At 33.5% G+C, this 15,531-nt stretch overlaps 1 protein-coding gene across 2 annotated transcripts in view; it reads right to left on the bottom strand.

The window, feature by feature from the left end:
- Window positions 1-422: 422 nt before the first annotated feature.
- GABRA2 (gamma-aminobutyric acid type A receptor subunit alpha2) overlaps window positions 423-15,531 on the bottom strand; it is a gene marked incomplete at both ends in the record, with an annotated part of 129,625 nt that continues 114,516 nt past the window's right edge. Inside the window, 3 exons of one of the 2 annotated variants that reach the window (XM_080697582.1) lie at window positions 423-719; window positions 6,566-6,745; window positions 11,904-12,106. In XM_080697582.1, the coding sequence (XP_080553708.1) occupies window positions 423-719; window positions 6,566-6,745; window positions 11,904-12,106 (680 nt within the window). The remainder of the gene's footprint in view (window positions 720-6,565; window positions 6,746-11,903; window positions 12,107-15,531) is intronic. The other variant, XM_080697583.1, reaches the window with a different exon arrangement.

Genomic DNA, 15,531 nt, shown 5'->3' with positions numbered 1-15,531 from the left:
TATGAAGAGGATCTTTTAAAAGAATTCAACTTTGACTCTTAAAAGAATTCAACTTTGAGTGGCAATGTTATTTTCTAATCATAAATAGGCAACAGTAGAAAATACTCTTATAATACCTAAATCAAATGTTCCATAGAGGGTGATAAGTGTATCGATTTTTATCATTAGGGAATAGGAAACAAATAAACCAGGACCTGGGGAAAACTTTTAAAAAGGCAATGGCTCTTTTGGTATGGGTTACTTTCATATCCCATGAGTTAGCAAATGCACGTCTCCATTAAAGGCCTACTGGGAAGCTATATCACTATATACATACTGTACATATTGGTTCACAAATTAGCAGTTATTAGTCAAGACTGTACATAGGAAAACAAACAAAGTTTAAAGTTGCTATACATCCCCAAGATAACCTGTGTCTAGATTCAAGGACTGACTCCTAATACAGGCTCCCTGTTTAAATATGTAGCCCAGTAAACTAAATTAAATGTCCCAAACAAAACTGGAAAAACTATTCTAGACATCCTGTCAATTTTGCTAACACTGTTGAAGGTTTTCTTGGCCTCGGCTGGCTTGTTTTCCGGTTTCTTGTTGGGCTCAGGAGTGGTGGCGCTCTTGGAGATGGTGGAGAGCACTGGGTCTTTTGAAAGATTCGGGGCATAATTGGCAACAGCCACAGCGTACGCATTGTTCTGTATCGTGACAGAGGCTTTCTCTTTTTTCTATTGAAAAAAATACAAGAATTAACAGAGTGCGGTTGAGTCTGCTGCCTGGCATTTTCCAAACTCCAGTTCAAATTCTGAGGAAAATTATTCTAAGGATTTTCACTACAAAATCATTATCCACTAGGAAAAAAAAAAGGAATTTAGGAAACTAATTATATGAGTTTATTAATTCCAAAAAGTATTGGAATGATGAAACCCTCAGAATAATATCAATTCATTTTATCATTTTCTACAGAAATCATTTTTGTTAATTAACAGAAAATAGTATAGAGAAACACAACGTTAATAAAGAATATAGTGTTTTCACTCTTATGAGTTACTGAAATATTTGTTGAAATAATGAGTAAATAAATACGTGAATTGTAAGAATATTCATGTACAATGACTAATTACAAATTTCTAGCTTGATAACATGATTCTTCTCATCTTATGTAAAAATCCTACACTAATGTTTTACTAAGATGGTGCAAAATTATAACTTCATGCACGGCAGTGTTAAAACTACTAAGAGCATTAATGGAAAATGAAAGACAACTGTATTTTTGCCTAATTTATCCCCAACTTATTTTATGTTATAATCGCTAGTTCAGGTATCACCAACTCTTGACTGGGTCACTGTTAACTCCTATCTGAACCAAGCAATCCCTTTTGTACTCTTCCTGCCTGGCTTGACCTTGTTCAATCATTAGACACACTATAGCCACAGGGATCTTGCTTAAACATAAATTATATCACATGACTCCTATGCTTAAATCTCTTAAATATTATCTCATAGAGCTTAGAATAAAAACATGTATTTCCATGATTTCTCTTCTTTGCACATTATATACAAATCCCAGTGAAATATCTTTAGTTTTTTTTAATATTTCCTTGTTTTAAAGTCTACTTCTCCATCATGGAATGGGGTACCACCCCATTTTTTCATGTGACCAATCCCCCGTCACATTTTGGTCAGGGCTTAGATGACATTTATTCAGAAAAACCTCCTTTAATTACACTATATGATGTAGCATTTGTTTCCCATATATGTTCTTTCAGAGGAGCCAAATTTGTTTACATCACATCATTTTTTGAAAGTGTGTAAATATCTTCTTAGTCATTTGATTGACGTCTTCCCTTTTCACTAGATTTTTAATGTAATGATGAGGGCTGGTGCGGTTTATGTCCTGTTCACCTTTATAACTTTACCACTTAGTTTGAAGCCTTCCATGAGGCAGATACCCAACACATACTGAATTAATGAAACCTAAAAATATATAGTAAAAAACATATAGTATTTATCTTTGTTTCCATTCTAATAAAGATAAATTTAAGTTTTCTAAATGCAAAAAATATTGAGCCAGCAATAACTTATCCAAAATAGTAAGCAGTAGAAAGCTAGTTTTAGAGGACAACTAAAATAGAATTTGGAGTACCAGTTACTTGAATTAAGAGTTTTCAAAATATTCTAAGAAAATTTTTTTTAAAAAAAGGATCTCTGAAATTTTAGGAGGCTCTAGGAAAATGCCTGGACTTCCTATTTTTTTATTGATATGGTTTCTCTCTCTCCTGTTTTTTCCTGCTCATAAAACATTCTTCCAGATCTAGTCGGAGTAGGAAAGAACACAGAATAAGGAGTTACTATTGATAACTTCATAAATGTTAGAACACATCTTTTCTTTCTAATACTGCATGTAGTTTTCAATGTTACAATGGTGGATAACCATCAAGTTTCTATCTAGTAAGTAAATGATGTATAACACTTTTCGGTACTAGCACATGTGTGAAGCCTATAAGGTCATCTGTGGCAAATCTTACTATTGAAGAGGAAGTGAACTTATAACTTCATGTTATAAGTTCAGAGATGGAGGCTTAGGAGAGTTTGTGACCTGACTAGGCCTCCTCTAGGCTGAAAAAATGCCCATTTTATGTGACTGACTTCCAAATCTCTGCTCTTAAGTCGTGTTATATGACCTATGGTCTGAGAAAGTTATTTTAAATTTGAGGTTTCTTTTTTCTGAAATTATCCCACTTGAGTCTTATATCACTAGATCAGTCTTCAGAAAGCACTTTTTAACTCAAAAAGCATGTGACATAGTAACAATATTTTAATTTCAACTTCTAAGCATCATTTAAAGTGGTATTGAGTTGTACTTACAGAAAATTTGGGCTTGAAAAAGATCTTTAAGCTTTCCCTGCTTCAACCTCTGATATATATATATATATATATTTTTTTTTTTTTTAAAGTGGGGAGTTAATGGTAACAATGTGAGTATATACAGGATAGGGAGTCATTGGGATATTAGAGATTCTCCAGATGATGAAGAGAAACCTCAGAGAAGCCAGGGAGGATATATAAGGGTAGAGGTGGAAGAATACATAGGTTCATTAATAGAAAACTACCATGGACTATGTGTATACATGAAAATATATACCAACATCTATCATCTATCCGGGTACTCTGTATTGGGAGGGAGGGAAATGGAGTGGCACTATGAGCGTGTGCATGTATATCATGGTCAACATGATTTTAAATTATGAAAAAAATGATAACAAAGCCATGCTGAACTAATACATAGTCTAGTTACATAGAGAACTCTAAACTCTCCTAGTGGAATGGAGTGATAACTATAGCTATTATCATAGCTATAATTAGTGATATACTAATATATTTAATATACTTATATCAGTGATATAATATAGTGATAACTATAGTTATAGACAGTGATTACTGGCATACAAGATGTACAGATAATATAAATTATTATCCATTTTGAAGAAGAGGACATAAACATTATGTTAAAAAAAACTCAAGCCAGATGTGATGGTGCACACTTTTATAACCCCAACATTTGGGAGGCTGAGACCAGAGGATCAGGGTTTTCAGAGAGCATCAACTACTTAGTGAGGCCTCCGCAACTTAATAAGACCTTGTTTCAAAAATAAAAAATAGCCGGGCATGGTGGCGCACGCTGTAATCCCCGCGCTTGGGAGGCGGAGACAGGAGGATCACGCAGGTTCGAAGCCAGCCACACTGGCATAAGAGACCCTGTTTCAAAATATAAAATAGGTCTGGGAGTGTAGCCCGGAGGTAGAAGGGCTTCCAGGAACCCCAGTACCACCAAAAATAATAATAAAAAAGTTAAAAAATAAAAATAAAAATTAGGGCTAGGGGTGTAGCTCAGAGGTAGAATGCCCCTGGGTTCCATCCCCAGTACCTCAGAAACAAAAAGAAACAAACAAAAAACCTCAAGGCTTTGTGAAAAAAGTTATAGTGTAGGAGTAAGATATTTAGATGAAGAAATATAAAATGTAAATATCTTTTGTTGCAACAGGAATCTACCGATAGGAATGCTATACTAATATTAAAAATATCCTTCCTGCACATCATTTTATACCCTTTAATTATACATAGGCAAAAAGGCAATGCTAAAAGTATTTTTAAACTGTAGAACAGAGTAATTAACTAATAAGAATAGACACTCTAGCCAATAGAAATGGACATTGGTGGTAAATAACCAGAAGGGTTCTATTAGCTGGTACCAACAGAAATCAACCCCACATGTTTACATGTTGGTATTTTTTTATTCATTCTAACACTGTAGCCTCTATATGAAGCAGCATTCAAATTTTCAAAATAGGTTTATAACTTTGATTGACTTAGCTATAAAAAAGACAAAACTCATTGTCTTTGTTCTTCATTATTCAAAATATAGATTCAATATATGAAGTGTAAGATACAGAAGAGGAATTAGAATTAATCAAATTGAAGGTCTGGGCTTCAAAACACTCCCTTGAAACTTGGAAACTTTGCCATTTTGAGGACCAGTTGCAAGGAAAGTCACCTCATATCACTCAGAATAAGGCCAGTGATGGTAGAAAAACAAAACAAAACAAAAGCACAAACGCAGACTGGGTTCCTGAAGTAAAATTTGTTTAAAGTAACATTAAAAGTTAGAAATGGTATAAATTAGGACAATGGGGGAAAATGAAAGCAAACAAAGAGTGGTATTTCGTTTCAGTTGACACCTTGGCATGGGTGACTAGTAAAATATCTCTCTAGAATTCTTAGCCATGATGCTTCACTATACTTTAGCATCCTCGTGTCCCTCTAATAAAAAAAATAAAAAATTAAACTATCCATATATCCATCAGTACACTCCATCTAAATCCTCAATACTCTCTCCAATTTGGTCCAAATCTGTGTCTCCTTCCCATATGCCTTCACCTGTGAACAGCACTATGATTCAGCCAGGAACTGGTACATTACCTCACACTGGTCCTCGAGTCAGATACATATCACCTTCTTACCATCACCTGGCTAACAGATTCTCAGCTCTGAGTCAGTTCTGTTTAGACATGAGTTCCACTGCTGCATTAGCAGCCCTCCAATGATCTTCTATAGCACTCTGGCACTTGTCTATACAATATCAAACACATATTTTTTTCTTCTCTCTTTTTCTTCCCTCTTTCAGTTACTCATAAGCCCCTTAAAGGCACAGGCTGTGATGTACACAAGTCTTAGCATAGTGCCTGGCACAGAGCAGATTCAGAAGACATTTGTGTTATGATAAATGGGTGACAGCTATTAGAATACTGTGGTCAAAAATATATATAATATGGCATATATAAAAGAATATGTTTTACAAGACATAATAATTTGTTAGGATGATAGAAACAGATTTTAGTAAATTATTCAATGTTTCTGTTATGTAATTACCCCCAAAGTCCTCAATTTTGCCACTTAGAGATGTGGAGGACTGAGAATTAATAAAATAAGCTTATCCAAAAAGCAGTACTAGAGAAGATTTTTTACTTGTAATTGTGATCTCAACAGGTAAGAAAGTAACAGGGATGGGATTTAGAAACAAAACCAATAAGCAATAGATTTTATACACATCTGGGAGAAAAAAGTTTAGACTGTGCTGTCATACAATTTGTTGACAATTCATTTGTCAGTGAAGTGTAACAAAAATGGAATACAAGCCACACTAATTATATACCTTGTTTTTTGGTACTGGAGATTGAACCCAGGGTCGTTCTACCTCTGAGGTAAAACCTCAGCCTTTTTATTTTTTGGTTTTTTATTTTTAAACAGTATCTTGCTAATTAGCTGAGAGTCTCAATAAGTTTCTGAGCATGGCTGCAAACCTGTGATCCTTTTATCTCAGCCTCTCAAGGGCTTGGATTACAGGTGCGTTGTAAATAATTATGGCTAATTATTTACTTGGTGGATGACATTTTTAAGATTCAGAATATTTTTCATTCATTCTACTATTGAAGTGTCTCTCTCTCTCTCCCTCCCCCCTCCCTCCCTTCCTCTCTCTCCCCGTATATATATGGCTAAAAGATATATATATATATATATATATATGGAAAGAGAGAGAGAGCCTCTTCCTATATTTATATAGACTTGCATCAAGTCTAAAAAACTAATATTAGAGAAGCCAAAATGTCTTAAAAATGGTGTCAAGCCACACTTGGCTTCCTCTGAGTGGTAGAAACAATAGTGTGCTAGTAGTTTGAGCAAGTGGTCTAGCTGAAATATCTATTCCTATTAATGATATAACCTTTTAGATGAAGAAAATTAATAATCACATGGTTTCAGAGTCGGAGAGAATCTCAGAGATTGTCCTTACAATAAAAAATGGGATTTTCATACCAAACATTGAATATGACAGGATTTTGAGAAAAATTCAGATCTCCAAAGTACATATTTATGCTTTATACCAAATCATGTTGCCTTTTTACAGTCATGGAGACTAAAAAGCCTCTTACTAGTAAAACAACAACATGCTTTTTGGTCAGATAATGTTACTGCAAACTGTCTACTAACCACCCTGACTAAGAAAAATGATACTTACAGAAGATTGTGTGAAGGTTATATAGTCCATCCACTTCTCTAAGTACTCTAAAGTCTTTCCTTGGATTAAATTGGGCCATGAGAAAGCTAGATACTTGGACCATATTAGATTATCTCCTTGTAGAATTGCCTTCACTGAGTTGTATGTTAATATAATGCCTTCAGCTTTTATTGAAGGGGACTACAAGAAACATCAATATGAAAGTCATTACTGCATTTATTGGGAAAAAATTTGACATCACTAGCTACAGTACCCAGTTTTCCCTATTAGAAACCCCACATGGTATTTTTATTTTTAATAAATAAAGCAGTTTCAGTCTAAGAAGAAGCTTTTCTTGGAGAAAACGTATGTTTTCATTTTTGACTAAAGACATAGTATCCTCCCATATGTTACTTTTGTCACCAAGAAGCTTAGAATTTGAGAATCAAATACTGTAATTGAGGACTGCAGCTAATGTGCTGGCCCAGTTCTGGTCATATTAGAATTTATTTTGTTATACTGATTGCCTACTTTTATTTTATTTTATTATAATTTAAGCATTTGCATTCTTTGTTAAGCTGCCTGAAATTCTTTTGGAACAGGGTAGGATGTTAAATGAAAATAAATGAGTAAACACACTTTAACATGTGATGTTTTTGTGAATTAATTAGAGTGACTAATCAAACAATGCCATATCTCATAATACTTTTAATACTGTGTTTCCATGTCTGCGCTTTAAGTAATTTCTCATCTTGTGCATTTCATGTTTTTCTCAGCCAGTATAGACTTATTGACTCAGATTTAGAAATGAAAGCAATCCCAAGAAATTAAAGCTGAGTTTTAAAAATATAACTGAAATAAGCTACGTGCCAGATGCTATGCTAGAGCCGATAAAATAATTGATTAAATGAAACTATCATTCTCTCAGTTCTTTTAACCTAGTGGCAGAAAAATATTTACTTGAAATACCATTAAAATTTGGCAGGCGTGGTAGCACACACTTGTAATCCCCGTGCTTGGGAGGCAGAGACGGGAGGATCACGCAGGTTCAAAGCCAGCCATGCTGGCTTAAGAGACCCTGTTTCCAAATAAAATATAAAAATAGGTCTGAGAGTATAGCCCAGAGGTAGAAGGGCTTCCAGGAACCCCAGTACCACCAAAAAAGAAAAAAAAAATAAATACCATTATAATTTAATGAGATTGTGTGAAAAGAATTTGTACCAATTGCTGTGGAAATACAATGGAGAAAACTTGGTCATATCAGTCTGGAAAATTCTGAAATTAAGTAAAATCAGGTAGAGATTAATGAATAAGCAGGAGTTTGTCAGTTAAGGAAGAAAAGAGAGGACAATAGTGCAAGAGAGTTCATTGTCTTACTATATGTAAAACATAGGAAAGTGGCTGTGAGTATATAACTTATTAAAATAAACATGGTTCTAATTATCATGACTGGTGAAGGAGTTGAGACACAATATACAATCAAACTATGATAAGATGTCTGTTGTGGTTTGGGTCTGGAATATTCCCAAATGTTCTCATATGTTGGAGGCTTGTCCCAGGTCCAGCAAGGTTCAGAGGTTGGGTGTGACCCATAGACGTGGGACACTGGGGGTGTGGCCTTGGGGAGTATATATGTTTACCGCCTCCTCCTCTTGTTCTCTTTGCTTCTGCTGCTTTGAGTGAGAGCAGCTTTTCTCCTCCATTTACCCTGTCTCCAAGTTTTCTGCCACTGAAAGTCAACTGACCTCTAAACCTCTCAAACTGTAAGCCCTAAACAAACCTTTCTCCCTCTAAATTGTGATTTTCAGGCATTTTAGTCATCATGATGAAAAAGCAAATAGTCAAATGCAAACAAGAAGAGAAGTATATACATTTTCCTTGGGGATCTAATCATTTTGAGGAGAATCATGTTCAAAAATATCCTTAAGAATTAATATTTGATATTTGTGCTGAGGATGAGTAGGGATTAACTGGTGGAGGATGGTGCATGGGTAGACAGTACACTTAATCTTTCATATGGTTCTGCAGATATAATCAGTAAAATCTTTTAACTGAACCACATCATGAATAGTAAAAACTAAAGCAGCAGCAAAAAAAAAAAGCTGAAATGACTGTATTTGGATAACAAATAGGTACCAATGTTAGAGAGGCTGAATTCACTGTGATCTCTGTTGAGAAAAAGCACAAAGTGAATTGCGGCAGTTGCCACAATCTGTGGAAAAGAAGCTGATATCTATAGGTTTATTTTAAGAAGATAAAAATTTGCTGAGTTGGACCTAATAGAGGTTCTGCAGTATTGTAGTATAACATTGTAAAGATCCAATGATAATCTCTTGAGGAAAATAGAAAATTATCTGGTCTTAAAATATGGAGGTTATTGGTAAACTTCAGTTATAGGACAGTTAGTAGACAAAAAAAATCAGACTATGTGAGCTGCTTAAATTACAAGCAATTTTTTCAAAAGCTTGAATGGAGAAGGTAGGATTTAAGGAGGTGAGAAGGCAGTGGAATAGAATCTGGAGTTGTTTTTTTACCTTTATGATAAATTGAATATATTAAGAATTTTCATAGGCTAAAAGGAAGAAAGTTAAAAAGGGAAAGGTGATTTTATAAAAATAAGAAAAGCAAATAATAGCTACCAAGTTTGAAAAAGCCATAAGATATAAAGGAATCAAAAGTTGAAGTGGAAGAATTAGTCTTGAGCTAGAAGAGAAACATTGGGCATGAAGAAGTTTCCAAAAGAACTTGGAAATTGTATAGGTAGATGCTTTTATATTCAAAAAGGATGTAGATTTGGATTATTTCACCCAGTGTTTCATACTTATAAGGTTTTGTTATCCTATTTCACAAATGGTGCTAAAAGTCATAGAAAGTCCTGTCTAAGATCAGAGAGCAAGGTAAGCTGTGTTTTCTAACATAGGGATCACAATTAACTTCAACATAAAGGTATGTATTTATTAGTTTACTTGTAAAAATTAACTTTAAATATCATTTAAGCACAATCTACATGTAAACGGTAGCTCATGCAATTCACATTTTAGATATATCCATTTTTCTTTTTTCAAACATACCATATCAATATGTATCTCAGAAATTACTCTTATAGGGCAAATTGATACTTGATATTTTACAATGTTTAAGAATATTCATATGTTTTTTGTATTGAAAGATAATTCAGTTGCATCTATTCACATTTACTAATATCAAAAGTAAAGACTTCTTAAGACAGATTAGTCTGAAAGGATGGCGATATGGCCTGGGAGGGAGGAGATTCTGTATTTCAAGGAAATTATTTTTTACTTAAAAATTAAATATAAGAAAAAATATAGTAGAGTTATATGCACTGAAATATTTTAGGCAGACAGACTATTTCTTGGCATTCTACTTGATATCCTTTCAGTTTATAAGGATCTTGCTATTTCCAATGCAAGTTTAGGGACTACCTATTAAAATACATTGGATCGTGAAGCTGCATGGAGTACCCAGTGAAAAAGTCACCAGAATAAAGTTTTACATTCGGCAAAAAAACCTTTCCATGATGGCAAAGGAGTTCTTTCATTGGTATTACATTGCCAGATTTAACAACAGAAACCGTTTATCCAACAAATATTTTTGAGGTTCCTCCTCTAGACAGGCACTCTGCCAGTCACTCTAGTTATAGAGAAGTTAATGATTGTAAGCAACATGCCTGATGTGGAATTATCTTTATACCACAGAATTAAAATAATACAATGTCAGTTGTTTTCCTAAATATTAGGCCAAAACATTAATGATGTCAACACAGATATATCTTTCCATTTGTGATATTACATGTAGGCAGACTTAAAATCTAGTATTTGTCAGTATTCAGTTGTTGCTTTTAGAAAGCATTATTAAGAATTTTATTTTTTATAATTATAGTTACTTCTATTTTCATAGTCAAAGATTGAGAAGGCATATCCTTTGATAAGCCAAATCAAAATGTCATTTTGATCGACAACCCCTAGCATTAAAATAATTTATCAAACAAATGATTCCACAGAAATTTATACCACAAAACATAATTTATCTTTTGTGGCATATTTACATAGGACTAATATTTTATCTTAAAATATTAGCATGGAAGTACATGTATAATCAATATAGCAAAAAGAAGTAATTACATAGATAAACTAAAACACAGTACACTATATGTAAAATGAAAACATAAATTAAGCATAAAATATCATGAAAATGCTGAAATAGCCTAGAAGTTATGCATAGAAAATTCATCAGATTCCTTTTGATTTTACCCATTGTATCTGTTAGTAGGAAAAATACCCAAACCTGAAGTAAAATAGCACTCTTATTAAAACTTTTATAGCTTATATCATTAAAGAAAAAAAAATGTTAAATTGTAACATTCACTGTTTATGTGCTTAAAAGACAATGTTATAGAAATTAAGTATACCCAAATAACTAAAAAAAAAGTCTAACAGTATTCTAAGTTTTAAAAATAGTTTAAGTGGATATAGTGTTAAAATAAATTTTTTAAAAAGAAATTTCTATTAAGACTATTTTATATCTTATTCTGATACAAATATTTCTCTTGAGGTAGATAGTAATTTATAAAATGATAAAGGAAACAGCTATGAACACACAAAATACATACTGCCTTCACTGGTTTAAACCTAAAACTGGATACTAATAATCTAAAAATATATTCATATCAAAAGCGATTAACTTTTTCCATTTATATTATATGAGAAATTAAAATTCCTAGGCATTCCAGCACTTACATATTTATTCCATGTAACAGGGGAAACACAAAAAGCCTCTCTTGTCTCTACAACCAAGCAACAAAGGTGGGGATAGGTGAAGAGTACTCAAGCCACTCGGAAAGCCTGTATTGTATTAAATGTGGAGTTAATGCCCGTTTTCTGTTCATAGTTTCTATTACAGTGCAGTGTACTAATTTAAGGGCATGAAGTTGACAGCCAGTCAGATAGATCTGGGTTCAAGTATATTTCCTACCAGATGTGTGAGGTTGGGTAAGCAAAAACAGTTTACTAAAACTTCATACTATTCATCTATAGAAATGAAAATTAAAATGAGACCCTTGTTATAAGATTGTTGCAAAGATTATGTGAGAGTCCATATGTAAATCTGAGCTCAGTGCTTGACACATAAAGCTCAACAGCTGTGGGAAGTGATTTTTAACAAATACTACTACTGTAAGCACTCCTAAAGGATTTCAGGCAAGAACACACTTTTAAAAATTATATTATACACACTCATGTAAACACGTGAGTTTTCTTAATGTCGAATTTTAGGAACATATCTGCTACCAGCTGAATGTGTTAAGGGATGCTCTTAAAATAAGAAGGGAAATCTCACTTACCTTGTCATTTACTACACTCTTCCCATCCCAAGCCCATCCTCTTTTGGTGAAGTAATTAACAGTTGCAAATTCAATTAGGGCAGAGAACACAAATGCATAACAAACAGCAATAAACCAGTCCATGGCAGTGGCATAAGCTACTTTGGGGAGAGAATTCCGAGCACTGATACTTAGAGTTGTCATTGTTAAAACAGTTGTCACTCCTACAAAAGAAAAAAGACAGGAAACAAAATTATCAACAGGTACCAGCAGGACAGTATTACAAAGTTATCCTTTTCTTTTCTTTTTTGTTTTGTTTTCTTTCTTAAAAGCTACTTTCAGTGCATTTTAATCCATTAAAAAAAAATAGTGCAAGCGCTGGGAGTGGTGGCGCATGCTTGTAATCCCAGCATTTGGGAAGCTGAGACGGGAGGATCATCTGACAGCCTCAGCTACTTAGGGATGCCCTTTGCAACTCAATGAGACCCTGTTTTAAAATAAAGAATAAAAAAAATAGGGCTGGGGGTGTAGCTCGGAGGTAGAATGCTCCTGGGTTCCTACCGCAGGAAAAAAAAAATACAAAAAAAGTACAAAAATACTGCAGGAAAATAATACAACAATATTTAAAAGGTTACAGTGTTTCTTGAAGTAAAAATTCTGAAAGTGATTTTATATTATTTTTCTATATGAATCACTTTTTCTATTTTATGTACTGTTCAGATTAAAAAGACTGGTGACACTGAAGCATAATGCCTATGAAGAAATTTAGTCATTTTTAATGACCTATTGTTCATTAACATTGATTAAAAAAACCCTACCCAAAGCCCCACATTAATTTATTCATCATTTATTTGAACCTTGGTAAGCAAAGGGCAAACAACCCACACCAGTGATCACAATGCAACAGTGATTAATGATTTCTTCATTCAAGTACAGCTGCATGATTATGAAAATAATTCCAGGTTGTTCAGCATTATGAAGACATATTTCTTTCATAATGTAGCTAACAATCTGTAAGAAGTAAAACAAACCACTATAAACATCTTGTAAAATGTGAATCTTTATTTTAAGAATACTGTATATCATTTTTAGTTTAAAAATAATCTAGTTCCTTTATTTTATAGCCTTTCTGTAGTAGTTAGAGAAGTTGTTATAGTCTGGCTGTGGAATGCTCCCCCAACCCTGCCCGGTCTCATGTGAACTCCTGTGTGAAGCAGGACTGTGATGGCCAGAGGTGATTGGTTCAATTATGAGAGCTCCAGACTCATCCTTGGACTAGTCGCTGATGAGTCACTAATTTAAATTAATAATTTGAATGGATTTATGGGGTGGTAAATATATGCAAGTGGGGTGGTTAGAGGAGGTAGGTCCTTGGGAGCATGGCTTTGTTTCATCTCTCTCTCTTTTCTTCCTGGCTATGATGATCTGAGCAGCTTTCTTTCTCCAGCATGCCCTGATGCCACAGTATTTCTGACTTAGAGCCTGTTGATCATGGACCAAATCTCCGAAATCATGAGCCAAATAAAACTTTCCTACTCTAAGTTGTTCTTGTCAAGTATCTTTATCATAGTGATGAAGATCTGACTAATACCAAAGTCATAATTGCCAAAAAATCAAAGGGCAATAGCTTTAGGTGAGTTGTACTATCAACTTGCAGAATGGCTACAAACCCCTATTTGTGTTAGAGATCCAATAAAAACTTAATTTCTGGACCTAGGGAAAACATTAAAAAAATGAAAATGTTAAAGAAATAGTCATTCACATCTTGAATAATTTTTTTTACTTCCCTTCAAGAAAAGGTTTTTATCTTCATCCACAACAGAATTAGTTATTCAAAATACTACTGACTCTGTTTAATTATGAGTATATGCACCTTGGAATATAAAGGTGATGGTAAGAATAAAAGGTAGAAAAATAAATTTAGCTGCAGCTGAGACATTATTAAAAGGAAAACATATTTTCAGAAACACACTGTGCTCACATGCAACAAACTGAAAAGCTCTAGACTGATGAGATGTTTTCTTCTCAGGCTTTTGTAGAAAAGGAACAAATAGAATATAAAACAGATGTGTTTATGTGTATGTAAATATAAGGCAAAACCACATATGTACATATATATTATGCATGTAAAATTTAAAGCCCTATGTAGAAAATGAAAATGACTAATCATTTTGTGAAAAACATACTTAAATTTACCATTTTCTGGGAGAATACAGAAAAAGCAATAATGTGATACTTTTTTAAATGAATGCAATTACATAAAATATTAGCAAAAATTTTAAAACTGATATGTTAGAGAGAATGTGAGACAACAGATATCCTCCTTGATAGTGATTTGTATTGGTGCCACAGCTAAGAAACTGTGCTCTAATCCAATGTCATAAAGATTTGGGCTTATGTTTTCTTTAGTTTTATAGTTTGAATTTTTATATTTTGGTTTTTGGTCTCCTCTCTTATTCTGTCTACCTTTGAAAGTAATATTGATCTTGCCACTTAACATTGTTGGACTTTTAATTTTTCACCTTAAATTTTTTAGGTGTTGTATTTGTTTATAATTATTTTATATTCTTTATGGATTAAATCTTTTATTATTACATGACATCTTTGACACTTATAACATTTATTTTTTTGAATTTTATTCTTTTACTAGTGTAGGTAATATAGATCTTTAGATTATTATTTGCATGAGACAACTTTTTCAATCTTTTTATTTTCAACTTACATGTATCTCTGAATCAAAATAAGGAAGGAAGGAAGGAAGGAAGGAAGGAAGGAAGGAAGGAAGGAAGGAAGGAAGGAAGAAATTAGGGAAGAAAGGGAGAAAAGATGTTTGCCATACAGCTCTAATATTTGCAAAGAGCTCTGTGTGCAGGTTGTGGTATGTTTGCAACATTCAGCCAGAAAGTTTATAATTCTGCCAACACATTCCTCCAACTATAATTGAGAACATAGCCCATTGTCAAGTCCTTCTCAAGAATGTGTATAACCCTGGATACACATTTGTCATTGTAGACCCCATGAAACATGACAGTAATTTCTAAAAATCCTTTGTACAACTTATTTTTCAACCTTTCCACCCAGTCTTTTTGGTTAGTACATCATCTGCTTCAAATGTTATCTATAATCTCAAGTAGAATACAAAATAAAATATCTGCTTTTAAATGTTTTTAGCCATTCACTCCTGACTTGCCCCAGGTTCTTCCTTTGTTACTATGGGAGTTTTGAGTCAATAAAATAAGGACAAACCTTTGAAGAGGATGTTCTCAGCAAGCCATCATATAAATTCATTGAAGATCATTATTTTTAAAATGTATACATTTATTGGTGTATTGTAGCCTCACATCACAGTGTAGTTCAGAATAATAGGTACATACAGGCACATAGCACTTGGTAAACTTCTTGCCGGTTCCCTCTCCCCTTCTTTATATTTCCCATACATTATAGTGAGATTGGCACTGATAATTTCACATATGTACATAAATTAAATGGATCTGCTTCCCTCATTAATTCTCTCTCTCCCTTCACCATCACCCTTGATAATTCTTTATGATTGAGTAGTGGTTTCCTTTCTGTGGTACTAGAAATGTAGGCTCTTATTTTCATGGCTACTATTGAGCCATGAAAATAATGGTCTGAGATGGGGGATGGG

The sequence above is a fragment of the Muscardinus avellanarius genome (genome assembly GCF_963383645.1).
Source record: "Muscardinus avellanarius genome assembly, chromosome: 6".
In the NCBI taxonomy this organism is placed as follows: Eukaryota; Metazoa; Chordata; class Mammalia; order Rodentia; family Gliridae; genus Muscardinus; species Muscardinus avellanarius.
This window is presented reverse-complemented; position numbering and strand designations above follow the sequence as displayed.